The 12,141-nt window shown below is 45.1% G+C and overlaps 1 protein-coding gene across 2 annotated transcripts in view; it reads right to left on the bottom strand.

The window, feature by feature from the left end:
* THSD4 (thrombospondin type 1 domain containing 4) overlaps window positions 1-12,141 on the bottom strand; it is a 528,195-nt gene that overhangs the window by 398,065 nt on the left and 117,989 nt on the right. For both annotated transcript variants that reach the window (XR_012120776.1, XM_073212115.1), the window contains exon 6: window positions 11,759-11,861. Coding sequence is in view for 1 of the 2 variants with exons in the window: in XM_073212115.1 (XP_073068216.1) it covers window positions 11,759-11,861 (103 nt within the window). In the remaining variant the exon portion in view is untranslated. The remainder of the gene's footprint in view (window positions 1-11,758; window positions 11,862-12,141) is intronic.

The raw sequence follows: 12,141 nt of genomic DNA, 5'->3' as shown, positions 1-12,141 counted from the left end.
ACCATTTAAATATATGCAAACACATGTTTGTCAACAAAGTTACACAGTGGCTTCCTCACAGGGGTTGTTGGTAGGTGGGAGTGGTGGTGGTTGCGGTGTGTGTATGTCTGTATATGGCAGCCCAAAGAGAATTTTAAAAATCCAGAAAAAAACCTAAGCACTAGGCCATGCAAAGGTGAACTGACCAGGAGGAAACCAACACCTCAGAGCAGTAATGACCTCTTCTGCCTGGCCCTGGGGGCAGGAGGGGGCTATAGAAGCTGTGCCCTCTTAGTCCCAGCATACTAAGGGCCAGGAGGTGCGTCTTCCTCCGTGGGCTGTCCAAAGACCACTGGACACCACTGGGTTGAGAACAGAGAAGTGCCAGTCATGGAACAGAAAGGAGAGAATAAAGCAAAAATCCAGAAATTTCTCTCATGTGGACAGAAATGGTTGTGAATGAACAAAAGTCTTACATTTCAGAGTACTATATATCACAGTTAATAACTTAAAGAAGAATACATCCCAGTGTATATTCAGTTAAATATCCAGGTTCAAAGGACCTCTCAAATAGTTAGCTGCGAGTGCGGACTAGGTTGGCAGCAAAGTGGTGTGATAGAGATGCACATGAATTCAGGCTATGATAAGTGTTCTCTGCATAGTTCAGGCTGAAGATAGCTGGATTTAGAAGCAGGCTAATTCAGATACAAATAATTGCCACGACTTCACTGTTGTTTTGCTGCAGTAGCTACAGCCTCAGATGCAGGCAGGAAGCACAATTTCAAACGCAGAATGAAACCTATTTAATACAAAGGTATCACACGGTCCTGTTTTTAGAAATTATCCTTAATTGAGTTCCTCCATTTCTAGATAGAATGCACCCCTGAAAGAATCCTTAATTTAAGGGGTCACTGTGGGGAAACAGGCCTGCCCCCAACCACTTCAGCCATGTTCATGTCTTCTCTAGGAAAATTACATTCAGTTACATACTGTTTGTTTTCCATTTACATTTTAAAAGTGAACACATTTTAAACAAAACATACAATGATGTGTGTTCGTCATTTACTTGTATCACTGCCCTGACTACTGCATTTTAAAATCAGAAGCTTCACACAGGCATTTGTAGCGAGACCCATGCAATGCTTGGCAAACTTTGTGAATCAGTCAAGAGACTCATCTCCTAATTCAATAAAGAGCCTCATCTTTAATAAAATAAAGATTAGGGAATCATCCCAAATTTTCAAGCAACTAACAGGGTTCATTGGTATCTATGCAACCACGATTCGAAAGACTGAAACACTGTGAAGACAGTGCAAAGGCAGCAAATGCATTGCCATCTCCCTTCCGCCTCCCATGCAAGACATCGCTGATCAACCCCTGGGGCCCTGCTTGTTCCTGAGGTCAGCACAGCAGAGCCACACTCAGCCAGAGCTGGCACAGGACAGGGGACCTGCTTGTTATGACTCCTGTGCTATATTCTAAAGAGAAGAGCCAGATGACAAACAGACAACGTGTCCCGATACAAAAGAGAATCCACCGAAGTAAACAGAATGACTCAACAGGGTGGTGAAACCAGGTGATAGGATGGTTATTTCAGTATCTAAAGAGGGAGTCTGGACACTTCCTTCAGTGTGGTTCCAAAGGGTAGCCAGGCAGTAAATCGCTCCAGGGTGAACTACAGCGGCAGCATGAGAATGTGTTGAGGCACAGTTCAGGCAATAAGAGGAGCTGAGCAAAGCAGACCGCAGGGGTGAAGGAGGGCGCACTGATACACCTCCTCCATTCGTCCCACCCCAAGCACAGATACACAACAGATTTTTCCTTTAATCCTCATAAACAAGTCCCACTGATCCATGGAATGTTCTCAGTGAAATTTCTAAAAAATGGAGACTAAGGGGTATGGTTGCTGTTTAATAGTTTTGGGGGAAAGACTATACAGATGGGGGACTATTCCTTTGATAAATAGGTAAAGAATGGGCTGACCCTGCAATTTAAATATAAATTGTATATTCATTGAGTACTTCCTAGCTCTAAATCCTCTAACTCTAAAAACCTCACGGTGTTGGCCCAGGATGAATTTCTCCACGTGCATGCCAGGCGGAACAAAATGTCCCAACCCTCCTGCAGGACATGTCCCCACCAATCTACAGTAAGAGGCCTCTGGCGCGGAGGAAGAGAGACCTGTGCTCCAAAGATGAAGACAGGGTCCCTGGATTTCCTGGAGACGCCTTTGCAGTCTTGATGTAAAAAAAATATATTTGTTTGTTTTTAAGGGAAATGAATCTGTCATGGCTTGATTACGCCAGTGAGAAATTCTTTCGTAGCCCCTGAGGCAAACGCCTGCTCTCAGCTCAGCAGGCTGTGGTTATGTAACCTCCCCTTTAATCTGAATCTTCTATTTTTTTCTGAGACCTGGGGCAGATGGTCAAACCCTTAGACCCATTCCTGTGTCTGAAGGACTTCTGACCTTTGCCCGTCACGACCAGCCTCACTACCAGAACTGAGGCAGACTTGGCAGGATGAGCTTCTTCGGTGAGAGAAATGGCAGGATTGGAACTCATTATTCAATAGCTTGCAATGGGTGTAAGCTCTATTGCTTAGGTTAAAATCCTTTAAATTACGCATTTTTAGATGAATCTGCTAATTAGATGTTGAAAAATAACCTGAGGCTTTTGTTTACATATTACTTAGAATGATACTGGTTCAAACACCAGGTAAGAAGTTACTTTATCACAAATCATTGTCACCTTCCAGAATAACCTAGAGCAGGGGGAATTTTCTCCCTCAAACAATCTTTTCCTTTTCCAAATCCTAAATTTCCCAGAGAAAAGATCAACAGATGTGTGTGATGACTAGTTGCTCTCTCTCCTCCATTTTCCTCACTTTTCAGATGGAGAGAAGCAGTGTGGATGCAAGAACTAGACATGTTCTAGATACACTTCACACACAGAATTCCCACTGGGGAGTAAGAGAGCCAGACTAGTAGCCAGGATCATGGGAATCAGGGGAGAGGACAGAATCATCACTACCCCCTGCACTTCTTGTGGAGGCAGCCCCGTGACTCAGGATGCAGTGGGGTAGTAAAGGGCACCCAGAACCCCTGCCTCAGTCCTACACCTCTGTGTAAATGTTACTCATTTACCCTGGCCAACCTGAACCATGCTAGCACAATGTTTGGGGGCACGAGGCATGCACAGTCACACGGAATACATCTACAAAGAGGCCTATCTGCAGAAATCTTTAGAAATATGAACACAGCAAGAATGAAAGAATGATATTCATGTGTTATATCCCAATTCCAATAATCCCTCAAAGGTATTAAGAGCCCAGTAAACCTACTGATGAAGCACGCGTCAGGAGGGCACCTGACTTGTCATGAGTTCTGTTGCGGACATTGCGTGGTTGGGGCCATCCAGAATCCACTATCTCTTCTTTCTTTCAGCATCTGGATTTCCTGTTTGGTAATTAATTCTCCACCTCTGTGTGTAGTCTTAGTGGGACTGTCAAAAGAGGCCCCACCCCCTCCCCCTGGCAAGTGGCCTACACTAAGCCAATCAAGCTCTTATTTCCAGGGCTTTGAATCTTGGATGGCGAAGCCTGTTGGAACATATCCATTGCAGCAGTTGCGTGCAAGTGAGATGGTCAGTTCTGGCCACCTGGATCCCCAGGGCTTCCTCGCTTTCTGTCCTTCACCAGGCCCGGTTCTGCACATTTCCTGTTGATTACCTGAGCTACCACATGCCCTTCCAATAGGACCCTTTTGTGTTTGACTTAGCTAAAATCAGTGTCTGTTGCTTGCAAAAAAAACAAAACAAAAACAAAAAAAATGCTAACTAATAAAGACGTCCAGCTTCTGGGCCTATCTAAGGATTTCTAGGCCCCAAAAGCCCTGTGACTCTAGATGATTCTAAAAATGATAGAGTTGAGTCCACTCTCTCTAAAACTGTTTTTTTCCTCTACTGTCAGTAAGAAAGAGTATTTGAAAGAAAATGCAGGCAGGGAGCATGGAGAGAAGAAAGGAGAGAGGGAGAGAGACAAAATAGCAAACCTTGGAGTAAAAATATTTTCCATTTTTCTATATGTTAATAAAAGATGACCTTCCACAATCCATTTTTTTACATTCTGAATTTGCTTTTCTTTTATTTACTAAAAGGAGGAAAATTAGCAAGTGATCAAAAGAAAACTTACCAATACCATACTGTTTCAATTACTATACTTTGTAGTATAATTTGAAATCAGGGGGTGTGATACCTCTAGCTTTATTGTTTTGGCTATTCAGGGTCTTTTGTGCCTCCATATAAATTTTAGGATTCTTTGTTCTACTTCTGTGAAAAATGCATAATATATGAGAAATCAAATCACTATGATGTACATTTGAAATTAGTAAGATATTGTATGCCAGCTATATTTCAATAATCAAAAAAGAAAATTTACCAAGTGTGCAACTGAATTTCCCCCACAAATATATTCAAGTGATAGATCTAATAAATTATGTTTTAGTAAATTTTTAATTTGAGGAAAATACGCAAATAATATCTAAAAGTGTCCCTTGCTCCATAATAAATTAAAGGTAAAATTAAAAAGAAAAAATAAATAGCAAACCTTGGAATAGTTCTACACTGGTGACATGTATACTAGCTTTAAATGTCACTTTCAGGAATTGAAAAGACAGAGACAGAGAAGGGAGAGGAGAATAATGGGCTTTTTGCACAATTTTATAAAATAAAACGCACAGCTCTTAAGTGTACAGTTTGATGGGTTTTGACAACTACATACACCTGTGTAACAATCATGCCAATCACAAAATAGAACATTACCATCACTCCAGAAAGTTCCATCATGTCCCTTTCCAGTTAATCCTTCCCCACTCCCATAGGCAAACACTGTTCTGATTTCTGTTACCGCAGCCTGATTTCTCCTGTTCTAGAACACCCTACAAGTGGAATCAAACAGTACAGACTTCATCTGGCTTATTTTGCTCAACAGAATGTTTCTGAGATCCATCCAGGTTGTTACATGTATCAGTAGAGAGCTCCTTCTTTATTGCTGAGTAGTGCTCCACTGAAGGAATGTGGGGCAGTTGGTTTATTCAGTGTCCTGCTGATGGACTTCTGGGTTGTTTCCAGCTTTGAGCGATTAGGAAAAATGCGGCTGTGAACATTCTTGAATAAATCTTTTGCATGGACATATGGTTGCTTTCATTCCTCTTGAATAAATGAATTTTTAGTAAATGGTGAAGAACCTTGCAGAGAAGCAATAATATACTTTCCAGGAGGACCAAAAAAAACGGCCTATCTTCCTTCTGGGACAGAGTGGGTTCATAGTACCATTTTATTAACCCCTAACTCCCTCTTTACAAGCTTCCTTCTCTCAATCTGCAGACATGCCCATTTCTCTAAAAAACCTTTCTCTCTCCCTTAAACTAGCAAACACTCCTAACATGCCTTCTTCAAGGCAAATTTATTTTAAAAAGCATCTAGCTGCAAATCTATTTTAAAAAGCATCTAGCTACACTCACTGGCTACATTCTTTAACTTCTTTCCAGGGCTTTTCCTAACATCCCACTCCAGCTTTATTTTCTCAGTTCTCATTCTCTCCCTGCCCCTGGCAGTGTCCAGCTGGCTTAGCCCTCTCCCTCTCTCCCTCTCTCCCTCCTGCCCTCCCAGCCTCTCTCTCAGCATTGTTTTCAGAAAGGCCGCTCTATCACTAGCTGAGTGACCTTAGGCAAATTATTTAACTATGCTGTGCCTCTGTCTCTTCTGTAAAATGAGGCTGATAATAGCACCCACTCCCTAGGCTGTTGTGAGGATGAAATGAGTCAGCACTTAGACCTGTGCCTGAGTCAGCACTTAGACCTGTGCCTGGTGTGCAGTAATCGCTCAGTGAAGACAAGCAATCCCTATGATGGCATTTGATCCTCACTGTAATGTATGTAATAGGAGAACTTTATCAACCACAACAGACTTGATCAGTGTAAGAGATGATGTAAGGCGCCACCTCTCCTCAGACTCCTTTAACAGCTGGGCCTCTGTCCCCTGCTTCTTTAGTGTGGACACACTGCAGAGCTCCTTCCTTGATCCTCTGTCCTCATGATCCCCACCCTCCTGGAGGTCTTACTCATCAAGATGGCTTTAATTATCACACCAAGGCCAATAACTTCAAATACAGGTCTACGACTCTAAGGTGTCTCCCTTAAACTTCATTGTCTTATCCCCAACTTCCCGCTGGGCATCTTGCTATTATTCATTCAAACTCAACATGTAGAAGACCAAAATTGTTTTGCTTTCACTAAGAGGTTGCCCTCAGGACTTCTCTTTGTCCTCAGGGATACACTCATATGCTACGTAAACATGGCCCAGTCTTGCCAGGTTATTAGGTGTGTGTCAGAGGGCTGAGAATGGATCTTGTGAGGGTACTACTGGAATGCTCCTCTCGTTTCCCTGCCCTGTCCACCCTGAAGGTGTCCTAAGCCTGTCTGTGCAGGAGAGGTGGGCAGCGGGAGTGAGGCTGCAGGAACACATGAACGTTCTAATCCAGGTCCGTGAGCGTTTGGCCCTAAGCCTTCCTCCCCCACGCCCCACAGGTTTGATAATACTGTTTTTGTCCCACATCCCTTGCCCCGTGCCCAAACATGGGGTCTGTGCCTGGGCAGCCTGCTGGGCTGGCAGGGGGATCGGCAGCACACCTGGGCCCCTGGGCACCAACATTCATCTCAGGCCCTCAGAGCTTTGATCAAGTGGAAGAACTTGATCTGAATGGCTTGGAGCTCTGGAGCTATTAGATGCTCTGTGGCACCTTTAATATTACCTAGAACAAAATCTACTGTTCCTGCAAGCAGTCTAATAGAAGTTACGCAGACTTCCAAGGAAGGCGCGCAGGGAATTTTGTCGGCTCTTCCCACCTGGGCTGGTCATTGTTTCTCCTCCTTTGAGCACACAGTAGATGGTACCTTCCTTCTGTCTTTGAGATTAAATGTGACTTGTGACTTGGGCCAACGAGATGCGAGCAAAAGCAGCAGGGACCACCTCTGGCGGAAGCTTTCCAAACCCATGCGTGATGCACTTGTGCCCTTTACCTGTCTCAGTGAAGCATGAGTCAAGAGACAGCTCCTACCAGCCTGGGTCCCTGGAGGAGCAGACCACAGGCTACGTTACATGAGTAGCACGGACAGAAGGCAAGCTTTGGTTTATACCTTTAGGATGTGGGGGTTGTTTGTCACTGCAGCATAAACTAGTCCCTCCTGACAGATACAATGGCCCTGTTCATGTGACCAATGGCAACCTCCAATTTCTGATTCAGCCTCACCTGGCTTTTAGATTTCCTCTCTGTTATTAAGCTCTCAGGGCCAAAAAGTGCACTTAAGCCACCCAATACAAAGCTTTCCCCTGGTTTATGGGTTAAGACTGACACCTGCTGCTATACAGCCCCCAGTAACCCAGTGAAACTCCAGTGCCGCCCGATTCAGATACCCTAGGCATGAAAACAGGTGCAATTTTCCTCAATGTCTGTGTCTAAACAAGAGGTTTTCTATTAAAGTGTCCATTTAGCTAGGTTGACCATACACTTGATCGTCCAAAGTGGTTTTGAGAGGGAAGGGGTCTGAGGCGATAGGCATAAACCATCACTCTCTGGGGTAAACAGGGACTCACAGGTGCCCTAATTGTACTTGTGTTTCCTTTGCAGTCTTCAGTCTAGGGCTGTGAGAAACATTCCTAGAGGCATTATCTAAAGATAGATCACCATTTCCAGAAAATGCGATTAAGGGCCTAAGACCAAGCATGTGGTGAAATCGACATGTTTATCAAGAGAGTTCACTCTGCTTTTACTATTCTGTGTGGCATTGCGCTGAAGGAATGCAGCTGTCCCCCTAAGCAGGCACATGTAACAGCAGTAGACAGCCAAACAAAACCCAGAGCCCAGTGCAAAACCCAGCTGCGAAGTACGAACACCCTGCAGGAACACTAACAGCATCTCCCGTCTTCCTCCCACTGCTCAGCCTGGGAGTCACTTAAGAGGAAGGAAAACAAAATCAGGAGAACAATCTAAGCAGCAAAAAGAACTATAAAATAAAGTTAGAGTAAACGCAACTTCAGTGGCTGTGGGCTCCTCCCCTCCAGAGCATGTGAGACATATTAATGTCGGCGAGTATTTTAAGGGAATGCTGAATCGAGAGGTAAAGTAACACATTTTAGGTACTGATTTCTCTCACCTGCTGCTATTCTATATTGTCCTTTGCTTTATAAAACACCAAGATTCTACCTGGTCATTCAAAATCTCAGTGGCTTATGGTCAAGAAATATATCATGACTTTTGTGGAATCTTTTTTTTTTTTTTGCCTGTTCCGATCCCCACTTCCCCACCTGTGCTTCATCTGCTGTGGGTCCCCCCACAAAGGGCTGGTCATGTCACATGATCAAAGCTAGCTGAGTGCCCCCATGCCCTACACTCAGGTTCAGGGATGGAAATGTGATGCCAACTAGATCACAGTGCAGTGTCTCTGAAATTTAGTCAGTAGGTATCTTAGTTTTCTAGGCTGCCATAAGCTATTACCACAAACTGGGTGGCTTAAAACAACAGGAATTTATTTTCTCATAGCTCTGGAGGCCAGAAATCCTATACCAAGGTGTCAGCAGGGCCACGCAGCCTCCGAAGTCTCTGGGGAAGAATTTCCAGGCCTCTCCTGGTTCCTGGTGGTGGCCGGCAATCCGTGGTGCCTCTTGGCTTGGAGCTCTGCCCTGGCCGTCGCACCACCTCCCCTCTGTGCGGTGTCTCCCAGGGAGTTCTCCTCTCCGTGCCTCTGGGCCTCTTCTTTCTTGTAAGGACACCAGTCTTAACCTCCATCCTAATTACATCTACAAAGACCCTATCTCCAAATAAGGTCACACTGACAAATATGAGCAAAAGGACTTCAGCACATCCTTTTGGGAAACACAATTCAACCAATAACACGAGATGAGGGTCTCTCTCACTTCGATTGCAAGCTCAAGGCCATGTGAGCCTGCCCCCCCACCTGAAAAGTGAGTAAACAGATCAGGAGATGAAGAGAGAGAGGAAGGCAGGGTCCTCACATTACTGGATTCCTGGGATGCCTCTGTCTCTAAAGCCAAGTCCACCTCTTGGACTTTAAACAACAAAATATCTTTTTTGTTTAAGTGTATTTAGTTTGGGTTTCTGCCCCTTACAACCACATCGATTCTAATTAATGTATGCCAATGAATAATCCTATGTAATATGAATTCAAATAGTTCCTTTTAATCTGGTAGGGAAGAAAGGGTGGGGTATGTATGAAAAAGATTAACCATGAGCTGAAAACTGTTGAAGTTAAGTGATGGGTACAACGAGCTCATTATTATACTATTTACTACTCTCTCTACTTTTACATATGTTTAAAATTTTCTAAAAATGAAACGTTAAATCAAGTGTTAAAAAAAAAGTTCCCCCAGGCCTCACACTTAAAGTCCAGCACAAATCAGGGAAAACAACACAAAAGGTTCTGTTTTCACATACGAACCAGACCAGACCAGGCACCCACGGGGAGTATCTGTAATATGTGAAAACATTAGCATATGTGATCACTGCAGTACACACAGGGCTTGTGAAACTAGACCTGAGCCTACAGAGGCCTCACAGGATCAGGGGGTCTTGGATGACAGTGGCTGGTAGATGACCTCCCCAAACTATGCAGAGAAGGTCCCTCCATGTGCCTCAACTCCAGGGAAAACAATGGCATGCACGGTGCTGATTCCACAGTGCCCATAGAGGAGTTCACTTCTCCTCCCGTTAATCACAACAAAGCATCTATTATCCACAGCTGGCCATAAGGCAAGGGTGTGGCTTTGAGAAAGACAGGATGACTTCTCCAGTTGTTCACTAACAAGTACTGCTATTCTGACACAGGCGTGTAGTTCGTGGCATATGAAACACCCACGTACCTTAATTTAGGCTAGAGTTGTCACCTCTTCTGGGATTAGAGGGTCTCCATTCCAGTTGCACATTAGAATCACTTGGGATCTTTTAAAAATCCTGATGCCCAGGCTGCAGGCCATACCAATTAGATCACAATCTCTGGGAGTGGGGCCCAGGCATCAGTGTTTCCAGAAGGCTCTGCAGTGATTCTAAAGAGCAGCCAGGGCTGAGAGCCACTGCCTCAGACAGACGAAGACCTGTGAGGTGGTCACTCCCTTTGGGTGCGGGCCTTGCTACTCTGGACCTCTCCTGCTCCTGGCTACGCCAACCCCACTTCCCAGCCTACTGTGTGAAATCACTTAAAATGATTTCAAAAGATTTTTAAATGATTTATTTTTTATAAAAATGACTTACTTTAAATGATTTATGGAATAGTTGCAAAGATACGACGGAGAGTTCCTGCATGCTCTTCTCCCAGCTTCCCCTAATGTTGACATCAGATAAAATCATGGTACATTTATAAAAGCTAAGAAATTAACATCACATACTTGAGCATATTTCACCAAGTATTCCACCAATGCCCTTTTTCTGTTCCCCAATCCAAATCAGGATACCACCTTGCATAATGCTTTTAAGAATGAAAAGGGTCTGCACCAAGTTCTAATCCACAATATCAAAAATTCACTTGGGCTTCCTTCCCTAGCTCACCCTCCAGTGTCTTACCCATCCTTGTGTTTGCAGCCAACTGGCTCTACATTTCATCTGTTCATCTCTCCTGTTTGAATCTGATACCCCAACTGTTTAGTCAAGTTGGTTCTTTAGAGTTTTAAGGTCATGGGACCACTTTGAGACTCCAACCGAAGCTACAGACTCTCCTCTGAGAAAAATGCACAAAAATAACTTTGCATCCAACTTTAGACCAGGTAAAAATCTCCCCTCGTCCTCCTCAAGGGCTCCCACCTGGGCACAGCCTTCCTTCGTTTGGCTTCCCAGGCAGTGAGTGTAACAAAGTCAGCACCAGTCACGACCAAGCCCTCGCCCAGATCCTGGACAGAGCAGAGGTGCGGTGTGCTCTGGGTTGTGGGTTGACACCTGCAGCCCCAGCCCCGGCCGTGGGCTGAGACCGGACAGAGCTCTTCAGAAGGACACCGAGGGCAGCTGAACTCTCCTTCTGGCCAACTGGGCTGTCAGTACTGGACCCCAGAAGTTCTGCTTGACCCATCACCACTTTGGAGCCCACTTTCTCTGTGTGTGTGAAGAAATACCTCAGAATTTAACCCTTCTCAGCCCAAAAGCCATGTTACCATCTGGGTTTCAACAAAGAGAAGTGACTCCAAAGCGGTACTGACAAGCTCTCCCAAACTGGATTTCTGTCGTTTGGAAACGGCAGGAACCTCGGTCCCAGGGACAGTGGCTGCCTCCACATCTCATGCCTGGCAACTGCGTGCAAGGGCTCCCACACACAAAAGCCAAACTGTCAGCCCGGGAACCCTACACGCTCTCGTAAGCCACCACACCAACCCCGGTGGTGGGACCCAAGGACAAGGGAGCCCTCCCCACTAACCCCGCACACCTTGAGTTTGAATCTCTTGCTCCAACCCGTTCCTCAAACGCTGCTCTGTCTCGCTCACATCCTGTCCCGCCCGTCATCCTCCAACGCCGCCTCATGCCTCTGAATGATGGTCCAGGTGCCGCCCGAGTTGTGCCACCTTTGGTGAAGAGCCCTGGAGGGCCCCCTAGCCCTGGGGCCACACTTTCTCTCCTACTGTCACTCTAGTCAGGACCAGACTATTCCTCCAGCATCAACCAGAAGACAACAGGGATGGAAACAGACAAAAATAATTCCTGTGGACAGAGCTGGGTCTGTTCTTACCTTCTGCAAAGGGTTCCCATTCATAAAAGCGGCCCATGAACGGCTTGTTGTTGTAGGACGCACACTGCACTTCCCGGATACTCCTGCTGCTTTCTGGACACACCTGAAAAAGCAGATACCACATATGTAATTGGTGTCCATAGCTTTTGGTAGCCCCCCTGAAATCCCAGGAGACCTCCCCACCTTTAAAGACCAGGCCTCCTCTGCTGAAACCAGGGTTTCTTCACCTTCATCAAAATTTAAAACACAGATGCAAAAGCTTCACACCAAGTTTGCTAAGTGGGAGTCTCTGGAACGACACTACAGTTTTAACAAGTACCCCAGGTTATGGTTTTCAAAACCACTAACCGGAACCTTCTGCTCCTGACAAATAGGTCTGCTCA

The sequence above is a fragment of the Manis javanica genome, chromosome 8 (genome assembly GCF_040802235.1).
Source record: "Manis javanica isolate MJ-LG chromosome 8, MJ_LKY, whole genome shotgun sequence".
In the NCBI taxonomy this organism is placed as follows: domain Eukaryota; kingdom Metazoa; phylum Chordata; class Mammalia; order Pholidota; family Manidae; genus Manis; species Manis javanica.
This window is presented reverse-complemented; position numbering and strand designations above follow the sequence as displayed.